Raw genomic sequence first — 14900 nt, 5'->3', positions numbered from 1 at the left:
ATATAATACTTCTTGAGGTTGACGGTGAAAAAGCAAACAAGGATGTGAATGTGCTACTTAATATATATGAATATTCTCATGGCCACTGAAATCATCCATGAAAAATATTATTTAAAAAAATTAGTTATCTGTAATTTTTTGCATTAATTATTATGGAATTTTATTATATTATATTATATATATATATATATATATATATATATATATATATATTGGTAAATCCAACTTTTGAAATCTTATTTAATTGTAACTGCTACATATCTTCTTCCATATACGAATATCTTTGCCAGTTAATTCATGTCAAAGACCAAAATGTCATGTCATTGATTTTGCCTTTTTAAAATAATTATTATATTTTAAAATATAACACTAGGAGTTATTTCATATACATCTCATTTATTAAAATTGCAACCAAAAGTTAATATGATGTTAAAAAGTGGATTGATATAACTTTTTGCACTGCTCGAGTACCTTTATATCTTTTCCACCACATTTTTTTCTGTTGTACCAATCCCCATATAATTACATTTTTTATTATATGAATATAATTTTTTTAGAAAATTTGATATTATACATTATTAAATCAATGCATCCAACACATTTGTCTTGTCTAGGAAGTTTCTCGCAGTATTGAGATGTCATCTATTTTGTTCTGATCAAGTATATTGTGCACTACACTTCTTTTTTCACTTTTTCTAGAATTTAATTAATTATTATTCAGCCAAATGACTTTTCTCTGGCAAGACTGGATTCATACAAACCATCTTCCACCAAAGGTATGTACTTCATTTGTTTTTGTTAACAAATATAGTAATACAAGAAGCTATGCAGTTCATATGTTGTTTTGTACATATATAGGGTTTGTCCATTTCTTTTGTAATTCTGAAAATACATCTTCGCACATTTCTTCTTTGTTAAATGCTTTATACAACAATACTTTTTTGCAGATGTTCATTGTTTCCACATTAGTGATTCAACTAATGGTTCATTGCTCAATACATCACGCCAAGAGGTGATGTTTTCATTTAAAAGTAAGCTGTTCATGGTTCATCTTCATTAGAATGCTTTTTTTATTGATTTTCCTTTTCTATGAAACCTGTGAATAAATCAATTGGAACAAATTACTGGTTTTTGACATCAATAGCTGTTTTTTGTAGTTTTCACCAAAATATGTTACTATGAATTCTGTAAACTTAGGTGATGAGTCATTATTTTCTTCCATTCCATTAGCCTTTGTGTACCCATTAGATAGTTGTTCAGTGCTTAATTGTTCATCTTTAGAGTGTTTTTCATCTATTGGGCTTTATTAGGCCATTGTTCCGAATTTGGACTAATTTCACATTATTTGGCCTAATTTTTGTTTTTAATTATTTTTAGGTATTTGGGTGAAGCAATTTTGGAGTTTGGACATCAATATTCAGTTGAAGAGAGTCGCCACATCATTTCCATGTCATTTCCACGTTAGCAGAGTGAATGGGTCAACATTAGAGGCCCAGGAGTGGCATTTTTGTAATTAAATGTGGTAGAATGACATTTTTGTAAATACTAGTGGAAGGGGTGAGGTGACCACGAGTTTTTAGGTTTCTTTTCCATGCACCAGCCGCTACCTCTCCTTTTACATTCTCTCCAACCTCCATTTTTGATGTTTTAAGCTTTGGAAGGTCACATATGGAGGCACAAGCTAATTTTTCACGTTTTCCATTCGTTTTTCACGTTTTATGAGTCTTGGACAGCACATTGAACTTGTATTAACGTTTTCTACCGTTTGGGTAACATTTATATTGAAGTATTTTCGTTTTTGGTTGCTATTTTTGTTGTTGCCCCTTTCTTTCCTTGCATATTTTTTATTCCTGCACCAATTTAGGTTTTCTGCATCAATTTGCACTCATTTGGATGGTTGAATCAAAATTTATGTTGAAGCCTAATTCGGATTCCATGAGGAACTAAGTTTATGTGTTGATTCTTTGCAGATAATGGATTGAAACCTTGAGATTAGTGTTTTGTTCGGTGAAGTTATGTTAATCTCTCAATTCTGAATTTGCGTTTGGGTTTAAATGAAGAAACCATTCTGTTTTTGCTTAATTTGCAGAGTGGAATCATTGTGTGTTCATGCTTAGTGAACTATATTTGATTCATGGATGTGTGCTTTGCTTAATTGCACTTGAGTTCGAGTTAATTTGCGCTTAGTAGTTAATTCGGGTTCCATGAGAGTTAATATAACCATTTTGAGTTGTAATCCATGATTGGTGGATGTTCATTTGAAGCAAGGAATCAACGCTGTTTTTACATTGATTTTAGACGTCTATATTTAAGTTTTCAATTGTGTGTTGCATCCGTAAATCTGCCAAACCCCCCCTTTTGTGTTATATTGTTGTGTTCATCGAGAAATTGAAGCTTTGAATGAAAATATTGGTCGTTGGGAGACGACTTGGTTCACTTTCATATACTACATTTATTCTGTTTTAATTTGGTGGGCTACGGCCACTATCAGTAGGTCAAAAGTATTTATTTCTATTAACATCATATGTCTAATACTCCATGTTTGCATATTACTTATTGCTTTTGTACTTCTTGCTTTCTTTAACCATTTCAAAGTTTTTACTCCAATAACATATGAACCTTTACTTTTTCAAAAATTGCCAAATCCATGTTATCTTTATTCCTTACCCTTCTTTTACCATCCTTTGACCAAACATATATATATTACTCTATAGCTGCTTTGAACCTTTTATTTATTTGTATTTATTTTAGTTTTCTGAATTAAATCTTTTTATATTAATTATTATCTTTTGTATCTGAGTTTAAAGATGTCACCAATCTAATATTCACTTTTTTACTTCTCATTTCTTCAATATCGTTGTTTTGAGTTCAACATGTCTCTCTCTGAAGTTCAAAAGCAAAGCCAGAATGTAAGCGAAGTTACTCCAGAAAAGGAGAACTGGAATATCATCGTTAGGGTGATACGTTCATGGTTTGTTCCAGATTTCAGTAAACAGAGGTGTACTTTTTCCATGGAGTTGGTTATTCAAGACAAAGAGGTTATTATTATTCTAATTCTTTACCATCATTGTTATGAACAAAATATGTGTATCTTAAAAATATTCATATTTATTATATTGAGCTTTTTCAGGGTTCTAAAATACATGCTTCCATTAGACGTACTCTAATTTGCAAATTTCAGACTGAAATTTCTGAAGGGCATGTTTATGCCATCCAAAATTTCAGTGTGGCTCCCAATTTTGGAATATACAGAATTACGCACCACCCTTATAAGATTAATTTCCAGTTTGGTACAAAAGTTAGTTTGCTTCATGGTAACTTGGTTCCTGATATGAAACCACAATACACACCTTTGTCCTTATTGACAACCAGTGGATTTGATACTGATTATTTAGTTGGTAAGTTAATATTTTTAGTTTTTCTACCATTGATATTTTTTAGTTATCAACAATTATTTTTACCTTATATGATATCACATTTAATAATTGTTATTAAGATATCTTGGGATTACTGGTCGGAGTGGGGACTAAAAGAGAATTGCAAGTTGATGGAAAGACAACAAAATTAAATGTCATTGCAATAGAAACTGATGGGTATTTTACTTCTATGTTATACTACATACCTTTTTATTTCTGTTTAAATAATGATTTCACATAACATTTATTGAATGTTTAGGTTTCGAATAAAATGTACTTTGTTTGGTATTTATGTGGATGAACTGAATGTATTTCTTTCAAGTGGAGAAGTACAAGATGCTGCTATAAGTATAGAATTTGCGAATGTCAAAACTTTTCAAGGTAAACTTCTGTTATTACTTTTATACATTTGTTATTATTATTTATTCCATGGTACTTTGACATACACTATCTTTTTAAATTTAGATAAGGTTCAAGTTCAAAATTGTAAGTTCTGCACTAGGATTAAGTACAATGTTAACTTCAAGGAGGCATCTGAACTAAAATCAAGGTAATATTCAAATTGTTCTTCATTTTATTCAAACTTTTTAATTTTTTATTTAATCCATTTTCGTTACTTTAATTTGTATTGCACAAAATGTTTGAGAACAATGAATCTCCCTCTCAAGGATTAACGCAGCTCTCTCAGACTTCCAAACATACTGTGGAAGAAGACTTTTTAACTCTTACACCTAGGACGACCATTCAAGGTCTTAAAGATTGTAAAGAGGTTAGAGTGACTTCTAAATTGTTACATGAAATTTTGTTGTTCACAATACCTGTTTTCATTAATCTTTTTTATATTGAAAGGTTACCACTTACATATTGTTTGGAACCATTAAGCATATTTTGGGTGAGGATGATTGGTGGTATACTGCTTGTGTTTGCAACAAAGCTGTTTATCCATATTCAAAGATGTTCTTTTGCGAGAAGTGCAATAAGCATGTTATAAAAGTCTTTCCAAGGTTAACTTTACCTGTATTAAACTTAATGTCCATTTAAATATATGATTATAATTTAAACTTTTGTTAATTAATACTGTTATTTATTTGACAGATATAGGATCAAGATCCGAGTTATTGACTCATCCGATTCAACCACATTTGTGCTGTTTGATAGGGATGCAACCACCCTTTTCAAAAAAACTTGTGCTGATATGTTAGACACTCATGATAAGGTATACTCTTCAATATATCCACTTATATATATACATACACAATGACAATTGGATCAATCTTTCTGAATATGATATTAAATTATTTTGTTATCGTAGATGAATGCTTCTGGAAATTTGCCTAAGGAGTTTGATGAGTTAGTTGATAAAAGTCTACTATTTAAAGTTGAAAGTAGGAACGATCACACTTTCAAACTTGAACAGTCTTTCAGAGTGAAGAAAGTATGTGTTGATGATGATATATTTCAGAAGTTCAATGATTCTTCGATGAAATCTGTTGTAATATATAATTTCAAATATAGATTTTACATTCAAGATTTTACATATATTTAAGTTCTTAATCATTTCATTTTCTATACCTTTTTGAAGGATGTTTATGCTGTCAATGGTGAGTTTAGCGGGGAAAAACAATGTGTAGTCAATGAGTCCATTGTTGATATTGCAGAGGTATAGAAATTTCATAAATTTTATTTTTTTGTTAATGACGTATTATTTAATTAATGTTATTTCTTTTTAACATGTACTATAGGATTTATTAGCCAGATTTACCAAAGAAATAATTGAGTGTGAATCCCAATCTCTTGACTTAATCAAAGATAATGCAACGAATGATGATGGTAACAGTTCACTTAAGAGAGAATCTGCAAAGAAGACTGCATCACTTGAATCCATCGAAGAAGACACTGTTCCATTGAAGCTGCTAAAAAGAAATATTAAGAAGGAAAAATTAGTTATTTGAGATATCATTTTAGTTATAATATTTGAAGACAATTTGTTTTATGTTTGACAATTTAGGATTGTAATATGTCTATGCATGGGCCTGTCTTTAATTTCATTTGAACTATAACTTTGATGTTAAATTTTATGATAACTATATTATGCGTTTATTATGCTTTTATTTGTTACAATTTGTATACTTTTATTTATTTCATCCGCTGGTTTGTAAAATATTGTTGACATTTTTCAAGTTTTGTCAACAAACATGATTGCCAGCTACATCAAAACTTATCAAAATTAATCTTATTTTGTAGCATGAATTCATGAAAGTCATAATCAGATAAGTTTTGTCAAAAAGGAATTTAGAAATTTCAATTTATTAGTTATATTTATTTTCATAAATGACATATATCTTCTTCTTTTAAAAAAAAAACGAATTTATAAATGGTCATTTCTTATTTACATTTCTTTTCATAAATAATATATATCTGGCAAACCAATTAAATGTTGATAGATTTTAAGTTTTGACAATAGAATTGGCTGCCATACACAAATTTGAATCATATCTCTTTGTAATGGTTAATAAGTTTATTAAATAATTTCCATTTGAATTTTTATATAGATATACATGTAAAATTTAATATTTCAAAAATTTCGAATCAAATATTATATATTAACTTACTACGTAAATTTATATTCGATTATATATATATATAGATATATAAATCTAATTTTTGCTTGTTACTTTATTCTATCACCAATATTTAATATTATATATAAATATCTTAATTTTATTATATATTATATTATATTATATTATATTATATTATATTATGATATTATTATATTTATAAAATCATTTATAATGTAATATCTTTATAAAGTTATATTGTCATTTTAATCGTCTGCCCGTTTTCCCAAGACAGTAATAATTACATTACTGTTTTGAAATCTAATTGTAATTGTCTCGTCTTTTCATGTGAGATTTTTCTTCTATAAATATTCATTTCCATTCTACCATCAACATCACACTTCAAGATAAGTTCAATCATATTCTCTATTTTTCCAACTTTATTTCTACTTTCATTCTAAAAGTCCAAGCAAATGGAATACAACTTCAACGAAGAAGAAGTTATTAATAGAATGAGTAGGTACCAGTTCTCTATTATTGACTTTCAGGACGAGGTACGTCTTTGGTAAATATTTGCATACATTTTTTCTTTTACAAAAATTCTTCTACTCTTCTTATTTGTGTCACGGATTTCAAATGATATCCTCATTTTGTCTTTAACTAATCTATGTTGTTGTTAAAAAAATTGTATCTTTGGAGGCTGTTGGGTTTGTGGATCGTGCATTCGCCATTCTTTATGATCACGATCTTGATCGTCAATGGACTTTAACAGATGTTGAAGGCAATAGACATGTCGTCACTTATAACAAGAATTTACAGAAACCAATGCTAATTGGAGGATGGACTGATTTAAGGGACCTTTATCAACTACACGATAACCACACTATTTATTTTGGATGTGTTGGTCATTCTTGCTTCCAGATCACTATTTTTCCAAGTAAATGCAAACTTTTATCTATTGGACGTTTTCTTAAAAGACTTGAAGCAGATGAACCACTTTTCAATGGACCGAAGTTGCATTTTTGCATATTTCTGAATCCAAACCAATGGCATGCTAGCCATCTGGTGAGATTCATTTCAGTTACTCGGTGGATGTTTATTTGATATTTATATTTATGTCTTCTAATTCTTTTAAAACATTTAATCCATATCTTAAACTGATTATTAGTTTATATTTAATTCTTTAATTTCATTCAATGTGTTAGGATTTGCCAACTGATTTTGGCAATTATCTTCGTCAAGGAAGATTTAAAAACATTTTTCTTTATGGACCGCGCAAAATAGTGAAGTGCAAACTACTCTTGAGAAACCATCCAAAGAAGTCTAGCAAAATAGGAAGTGGCTGGAAGGAATTTTGTACTGCTCATGGTTTTGATCAAACTATTGACTTGGTGTTTGAAGTTGACTAGATGAAAAGCAATCAGAATGTCAAAGTGCTTACATATTGTAATCTTTAATTTACAATTTGTTTTATGGTGTTATTTGGAACTGCCGAGTATAAATAGTTTTGTTTTTATGTATGCTACTTATGTAGTTGTCAAGCTACAAGTTTTTATATTTTCAGCAATGCATATGTATAGTTCTATTTTGTTATTAATGAAATTTCTTTGAAGATTGTCTCAATTTCTATGAATGCCAATAAAAAGTTTATTCTAAAACTTTAATTAAACATCGAGTTAAAGTGAGACATATTAGAATTTAAATAAAATATGGATGATGATATTCATAGATTAAAAGTAGGAGGATAAATTTTCGTATGTTATATAATTATTATATATTTCATTGCTATATTAACATCAAAGCAATATTAATTGAACTTCTTTTAATGTAATTATTCAACTTCATTTGCGATTTATGTTTTGGTAGTCTGCCATTATCTTTTTAATCTTTATGTATGGATGTATGTTGGTTTAGGATGTGCAGACACTGATTGTATGTTATAATTTCCAAACATAATGAAATAAAAATTGCAGATACTTGCTATGAAACTGTCCTCTTTGTTGTACTATATATAGTACTGCATAAAAAAGACGTGTTGTTATACCTACATAAAAAGCAAATGTTTTGTTAGTTGCAAGAACAAATCCACTATGAAAGAACTGCTATATATGAATGATTTTGATCTATTACAACTCAGCACTGCATGCTCTTTCTATTTTTAATATTTGTCTACTGCTAAAAACTTTTTGTAGTCTTACAAGTGCTTGCTATCACAATTACAAATATTTTTCTTTCCACAATGGTGATTAGAGGTACAATCTCCCAAAAAAAGTTTAAGAAAGACATTCACCAATATAGTAATAAAACAGAAAACACTTTTGCATCCATTGAGTCAACTTATCTTTGTTTTTGCTTATTCCATTGACACCTTTGAAAGTATTCCATATGTTTTTTGCTGAAATGGAGGAAAACGATTGTAAAAATGCAAGGCTAAGAAGGAAGTTGGTGCTACAAATAAGGTTGAATGCAAGAAGTAATTAACATTCATGTAAGTTTCTAACATCTCACTTGAATCATTTGACTTCCGAATGTGTTCATCAAACATTTATTTATAACTACTACATTTCTATGTTTATATCTTTTTTGCAGATTATAAAGAAGAAAATGCAAGAAAAAAAACAAAATTTGCCAACCATTCTTCTCAAAGTATCAAAATATCAGGTTTTATTTTCATAATTATATTTGAAAATGTTTATTTGGATTTTTACTTGACAACACAAATTCATAATCAAATATCTTTGCTGTGTTAATGAAAGATAAAAGAACTCAATCTGAAAAATTATTCCAGAACACTATCCAAAGGAAGCCATTACAAGAGTTGGATCTTAGTAAGTATTCTTCTTTTAACCTATTTCTTTACACACTGTTCTTACATGAATGACTGAAGTATGGTTGTTTATTGTTTTACATTCAATGCTGCCACAATAATCCTTTTTCAGATCTGCAAAACAACAACAACAACCTTCACAATATCAATTCAATATTTTAAACAACAATTGGTAAGTTATCTTTGTTGGTTTTTCAATATTATTAATGCAATATCATTTTAAGAAATTATAAACAAATCTTTATTTCAATGCAGTGCCTGAAAACAATATATCAAATTCTTCCATTGCTTTAGTTGAAGATCCAATCAAAATAAACTTAATGACTTCACAATCTGCAGCTTCTACTATAACATACAATACTCCTTTCGGTAAATTTCTACATTCATCTTTATTTCTTATATACCTATTGTAATTGGATGAAGATGACGAATTTTAAATTTCTATTAATGTTTTTTAATGATTTCAGTTGTTAGCAATAACATTCAGAGAAATTATGGACAAAATAATTACAATTGCAGTGCAGGTAAGTAGGTTCTTATTCATATATACAAATGTTCATACTCACAATGCCAATGAATGTAACGTAATTGTTTTAATAATTCTTTTGCATAGGTGGCACATCTGAAGTTGTAAATGATTCATATTTTGTCTCTAACAATAAAGTTGTCAAATATCCTTTTCAAGTCATACAATTACTTCAGAACAAATTCACTCTTGATGATGAAACAACAACAGAACAACATTGTTCAGACACAACAAATGATGATTCAGCAACAATAACACATGAAGGTAATTCAGATATTGAATTCCTAACTTATTGATGTCAATAAATAAATATTTTAAATGATTACTTAGTTCTCATATTACTAATATTGAAGGAGATAGTACAAGTACTACAATTACAAACGAATTGTATTGCAAAGGGAGTTACAAGGTAATGTGACACACAATTGTACATAATTTCAGAGATAAAATATGCATTTCAGGCTAATGCTTTATGCTGATGTTCAAAACTACTCAATATTGGAGAACCTTGCTTGGAATGCCAATACTGTAAAGCTCAACTGTGGTATGAAGAAAGAGCAGAAAAAAGTAACACATCAAAGGAAGTTCAATTCTCATTGTGTTATCAAAAGGGAAAAGTGCAAATTCCACTATTAAAAAAACCACCTAATCTTCTTGAAGGTTTGTTAAATGGTGTAGATCATAGAAGCAAATTATTTTTACAGAATATAAGATTATACAATAGCATGTTTTCATTTACTTCAATTAGTGGTAAGATAGATGCTTCAATGAATAATGGTTCTGCTCCACCACAATTTATTCTTAATGGATAGAACTATCATCGTATTGGAAGTTTATTGCCAGAACATGGATCAAAGCCAAAGTTTGCACAACTTTACATATATGATACCGAAAATGAAATGAGGAACAGACTGAAGCATTTCAGGTTAGTTAACAGGTCAAGTAATTTGCTTAAATGAAATATTTAAATACATCTATTCACATGTCTTCTCTTTATTATGTTTTAGGTCAAACAACAAGGAATCTGATATAGATCAATCATTGGTTGCTGATTTGATTCAAATGATTGACACTCACAATGTTCTTGTTAAATCTTTTAGAAGAGTAAGAGATTTGTCACTGCAACATATGGAATCAGATTTCACACTAAGACTATTTAGAGGCAGAAACAAAGACTCTAAAGTCTACAACACACCTTTATGTGATGAAATAGGTGCTCTAATAGTTGGTGATTTTGGCAATATGGATGTAGGCAGAGATATAATTGTCAAAAAATGTTCTGGTGAATTAACAAGACTGCATGAAACTCATACAACTTTCATTCCACTGCAATATCCTCTCATGTTTCCATTTGGAGAAGATGGTTATCAAGAAGATATTCCAATAAGAGAATCCCATTCAAGAAGTAAATCGAGGGCGAGAATTAGAATTTCTTTGCGAGAATTTATTGCATTTAGAATACAACAAAGATCTATAGAACCTGGAAATATTGTGAATGCATGCCGATTGTTCCAACAGTTTTTGGTTGATTGTTATACAATGGTGAAAGCACAACGATTGTCTTTCATTAGAGCTAATCAAAAGTTAATTCGTTGTAATATTGTTAATGGATTACAAGAGGCTGTTAATAGAGGAGAGACAGATCCTTCTTTAATTGGAAGGCGTATTGTATTGCCTGCTTCATTCATTGGTGGTACAAGATACATGTTCAACAATTATCAAGATGCTATGTTAATTTGTAAAAAATTTGGATATCCTTATTTGTTCATTACTATAACATGCAATGTTAATTGGAGCGAAATAAGAGACTTTGTTTTAGCAAAAGGGTTATCACCTTCAGATAGACCTGATATTGTATGTAGAGTCTTCAAAATGAAGCTGGATGAAATGATGACAGATTTAAAAAAAAAAAAAACTTCTTTGGAAAAACCACTGCAAGTATGTTCTATAGGAAGTAATATAGATTATATCAATATTTATTAAATTAACTTTTTAAAACTATTTTATTTGTTCTGTGATATATGCATGAATGTACACAGTAGAATTCCAAAAAAAAGGTTTACCTCATGAACATATACTTTTATGGTTGGATGGAGAAAGCAAATTGAAAAATTCAACTGATATTGATAAAGTAATATCATGGACCATGAGAACCTGCAAGATATAATTCACCATGCTATAAAAGACTTGATATACCATGTTCCAAATTTTATCCTAAAAAATTCACATCTTCAACTTCAATTGATGAAGATTGATATCCATGCTATAAAAGACTTGATAATGGTAGATTTGTTGAGAAGAATGGAATTAAGCTGGAATATAGAAGTGTTGTTCCTTACAATCCACCCCTTCTAATGAGGTATCAAGCTCACGTCAATACAGAGTATTGCAACAAGACCAATTCAATAAAATATTTGTTCAAATATGTCAACAAAGGTCCTGACAGAGCTACTCTTAAAATAAGCAACAACTTTGCACAATCTGACAAAGAAACTATTATTGATGAGATCAAGAGGTATTATGATTGTAGGTATCTATCACCATGTGAAGTCGCTTGGCGAATATTTGCTTTTGACATCCATCACAGATGGCATCCTGTTCAGAGATTGACATTCCATCTTCCTGGCCAACAATCAACTTTGTTTAAAGATGATGATGATATTAATGTGGTCTTCAACAGATACGAAAATACTAACACAATGTTTCTAGCTTGGTTTGAGGCTAACAAAGTTTATACACAAGGAAAAGAATTGACTTATTTTGAATTTCCAAGCAAATTTGTGTGGTTTGCTAAAGAAAAAGAATGGAAACCAAGGAAGAAAGGCTACAACATTGGTAGACTTACTTATATTCCTCCGGGCTGTGGAGAACTTTATTATTTGAGGATATTACTGACCATTCAAAAAGGTTGTATTGATTATGAAAGCATTAAGACCATTGATGGGAAATTTTATGAAACATACTAAGAAGCTTGTTCTGCTTTGGGATTGTTGGCTGACGATAAAGAATATATTGATGCAATAAAAGAAGCAAGTGAATTTGCTTCTGGGTATCAACTTAGAAGATTATTTGTTACTTTGTTGTCGATGAATATAATTTCTAAACCAGATATAGTTTGGAATTCTACGTGGAGTATCTTATGTGATAGAATTTTGTACCAAAAAAGAAAGGAGATGAACTTACCAGGTAATTTATATTGTGATCTATTTAATTGAATATAAATATAATTTTTAATTGCATTATTTTGTTTATGCAGGTCTTGAAATTGAGACTGCTGAATTACAAAAAATCTGTCTCATTCAAATACAGGAGATGCTAATGTCAAATGGTAGATGTTTGAAAGAGTATCCTTCATTACCTCAACTTGATATTTCAGATCTACATACATTCAATAATAGATTTATTGTTGATGAGCTGCAATACAATAAAGAAGAGATGGCGAAAGAACATGACATTTTGTTTAAAGCACTGAATGATGAACAAATTCATGTATATCAGGATATCATGACAACAGTTGTTTCAAAGAAGGGAGGATTCTTCTTTCTATATGGCTATGGTGGTACAAGGAAAACTTTTATGTGGAAAACATTGTCAGCTGCTCTAAGAAGCAAGGGCATGATTGTTTTGAACGTAGCATCAAGTGGAATTGCTTCTTTACTACTTCCTGGTGGAAAAACAACACACTCTACCTTCTGCATCCCACTATTAATTAATGATGAATCAACTTGCAACATAGCGCAAGGTAGTCTCCGTGCTAAACTTCTGATGGCAACCAATTTGATTATCTGGGATGAAGCATCAATGATGAATAGAATGTGCTTTGAGGCATTTGATAGAACACTAAGAGATATTATGCGAAATGTTGATGATGTCAATAATGACAAACCATTTGGTGGCAAAGCATTGTCTTGGGAGGTGACTTCAGACAAATTCTACCCGTTATCAAGAAAGGATCTAGGTTTGATATCATCAAATCAACAATCAACTATTCAGAGTTATGGAATTGTTGTAAAGTGCTAAAATTGTCCAAGAACATGAGATTAAGTACTACAACAAACAATCAAACAGCCAATGATATCAAATAATTTGCTGATTGGATATTGAAGATTGGAGATGGACAAATGGATGTAAATGAGAATGGTGAGTGCATGGTTGAAATTCCAGAAGAGTTGCTGATTAGAAATACATATTTACCTTTATTGTCATTGGTTGAATTTGTCTATCCTCAATTTGTGGTTAACATGATGAAGCCTAATTATTTTGATGATGGAGCAATCTTGTGCCCAACTAATGATTCTGTAGAGCAAGTAAATGATTTCATGTTGTCTTTATTAGGTGGTGAAGAGTTGACTTATTTAAGTTCAGATACACCTTGTCAATCTGATGAACAAGATGAAGTTCAATCTAAATGGTTTACATCTGAATTTTTAAATGATATCAAATGTTTAGGGATACCAAATCATAAACTCAAGCTGAAAATAGGTGTTCCAATTATGCTCTTGAGAAATATTGATCAAGCGAAATGTCTTTGCAATGGCACAAGATTGCAAGTCAACCATTTAGGAAAAAATATAATCTCTGCAATTGTAATTACTGGAAAAAACATTGGTGACAGGATTTTTATACCAAGAATGGATTTAGTGCCATCTGATTCAGGGTTGCCTTTCAAATTTCAAAGAAGACAATTTCCAATTTCCTTATGCTTTGCAATGACGATTAACAAAAGTCAAGGACAAACACTTTCTAGAGTGGGCCTTTATCTTCCACAACCTGTATTCACACATGGCCAACTATATGTTGCTATTTCTAGAGGGAAAACCAAAAGAGGATTGAAAATACTTATACTGGATGAAGATGGAAATGTCACTAACACAACTAAAAATGTTATGTACAAAGAAATTTTTGAAACTCTTTGACAAAGAAGACATTATAGGTATGTAATTTATAATTTTCTTTTCATTTGAAAGTTTGTATAAATATAGATGAACTTATTTATGTTCTGTTCTGCAATGCAGGATCTATTGCCTAAAATCCAAGGCTTACAAGGAACATCATGCTAAAACAAAGGTTGAATTAAGAAGTAATAAAAGTTGTGTACAAAAGGAATTTATGAAGTTGATTAACAAAAAAAGACATTATAGGTATGTAATTTAGTCTTCTTTTATTGTTATTTTAACAAAGTAGTGTATATGTCATCTTTTGGTTAATGGTTGTTGCAGATAAAAGAATAGACAAAAGAACATAAAATGAAATAAAATATAAACTTCAAATACCACTTTAATTACATTTTAAAATGATTTATTCTATTTATACACTTCAAAAATTTTTAAAGACATTATATTTTCATCATATAGGTTATTAAATATCCCAAAACCACTTGCTATTACAAAAAATATTACATTTAAAAAAGCCCGTGCGTTGCACGGGTAGAAAGACTAATTATGTGACAATATGATTTCGTGTTGGAGTAGACAAAGTTATGTGCATGAAAAAGAAACTCCATGGTTTAGAACAAGAAAAAGTTAGTTTTTTAAACTTTTATCTCTTTTCTTTTGGCGTAGTGGTAATCC

The 14900-nt window shown here is 29.8% G+C and overlaps 3 protein-coding genes across 3 annotated transcripts; all 3 read left to right on the top strand.

Annotated features, from left to right (window-relative positions):
- The first annotated feature begins 1630 nt into the window (after positions 1-1630).
- On the top strand, positions 1631-5443 carry LOC146887057 (uncharacterized). Its single transcript, XM_085672063.1, has 9 exons — positions 1631-3593; positions 3676-3797; positions 3882-3966; positions 4085-4185; positions 4266-4420; positions 4512-4632; positions 4729-4851; positions 4999-5076; positions 5159-5443. Exons 5-9 carry the CDS (start codon positions 4371-4373, stop codon positions 5366-5368), a joined length of 582 nt encoding a protein of 193 aa, XP_085528189.1. The 5' UTR covers positions 1631-3593; positions 3676-3797; positions 3882-3966; positions 4085-4185; positions 4266-4370; the 3' UTR covers positions 5369-5443.
- Positions 2874-3970, top strand: LOC114180654 (uncharacterized). Its single transcript, XM_085672006.1, has 5 exons — positions 2874-3038; positions 3131-3398; positions 3497-3593; positions 3676-3797; positions 3882-3970. The coding sequence occupies exons 1-5, from the start codon at positions 2874-2876 to the stop codon at positions 3968-3970; spliced, it is 741 nt and encodes a 246-aa protein (XP_085528132.1).
- A 3681-nt stretch (positions 5444-9124) lies between the features above and the next one.
- LOC146887056 (uncharacterized) lies at positions 9125-14246 on the top strand. Its single transcript, XM_085672005.1, has 9 exons — positions 9125-9173; positions 9272-9328; positions 9418-9594; positions 9684-9739; positions 10143-10255; positions 10338-11184; positions 11631-12237; positions 12587-13245; positions 13437-14246. Exons 1-9 carry the CDS (start codon positions 9125-9127, stop codon positions 14244-14246), a joined length of 3375 nt encoding a protein of 1124 aa, XP_085528131.1.
- The last annotated feature ends 654 nt before the right edge of the window (positions 14247-14900 follow it).

Source organism: Vigna unguiculata, chromosome 4 (genome assembly GCF_037176805.1).
Source record: "Vigna unguiculata cultivar grain cowpea cultivar isolate G323 ecotype 2 chromosome 4, ASM3717680v1, whole genome shotgun sequence".
Classification (NCBI taxonomy): domain Eukaryota; kingdom Viridiplantae; phylum Streptophyta; class Magnoliopsida; order Fabales; family Fabaceae; genus Vigna; species Vigna unguiculata.
This window is presented reverse-complemented; position numbering and strand designations above follow the sequence as displayed.

Excerpts from the sequence above, each read along its gene's own strand:
- LOC114180654 (XM_085672006.1), top strand. The coding sequence starts at position 2,874 with ATGTCTCTCTCTGAAGTTCAAAAGCAAAGCCAGAATGTAAGCGAAGTT. Across the intron at positions 3,039-3,130 it reads TGGTTATTCAAGACAAAGAG|GGTTCTAAAATACATGCTTC; the intron begins GTTATTATTATT and ends GAGCTTTTTCAG. Across the intron at positions 3,798-3,881 it reads GAATGTCAAAACTTTTCAAG|ATAAGGTTCAAGTTCAAAAT; the intron begins GTAAACTTCTGT and ends TTTTAAATTTAG.
- LOC146887057 (XM_085672063.1), top strand. The coding sequence starts at position 4,371 with ATGTTCTTTTGCGAGAAGTGCAATAAGCATGTTATAAAAGTCTTTCCA. Across the intron at positions 4,421-4,511 it reads GTTATAAAAGTCTTTCCAAG|ATATAGGATCAAGATCCGAG; the intron begins GTTAACTTTACC and ends TTTATTTGACAG. Across the intron at positions 4,852-4,998 it reads AGTCTTTCAGAGTGAAGAAA|GATGTTTATGCTGTCAATGG; the intron begins GTATGTGTTGAT and ends ACCTTTTTGAAG.
- LOC146887056 (XM_085672005.1), top strand. The coding sequence starts at position 9,125 with ATGACTTCACAATCTGCAGCTTCTACTATAACATACAATACTCCTTTC. Across the intron at positions 9,174-9,271 it reads AACATACAATACTCCTTTCG|TTGTTAGCAATAACATTCAG; the intron begins GTAAATTTCTAC and ends TAATGATTTCAG. Across the intron at positions 12,238-12,586 it reads ATTACTGACCATTCAAAAAG|GTCTTGAAATTGAGACTGCT; the intron begins GTTGTATTGATT and ends TTGTTTATGCAG.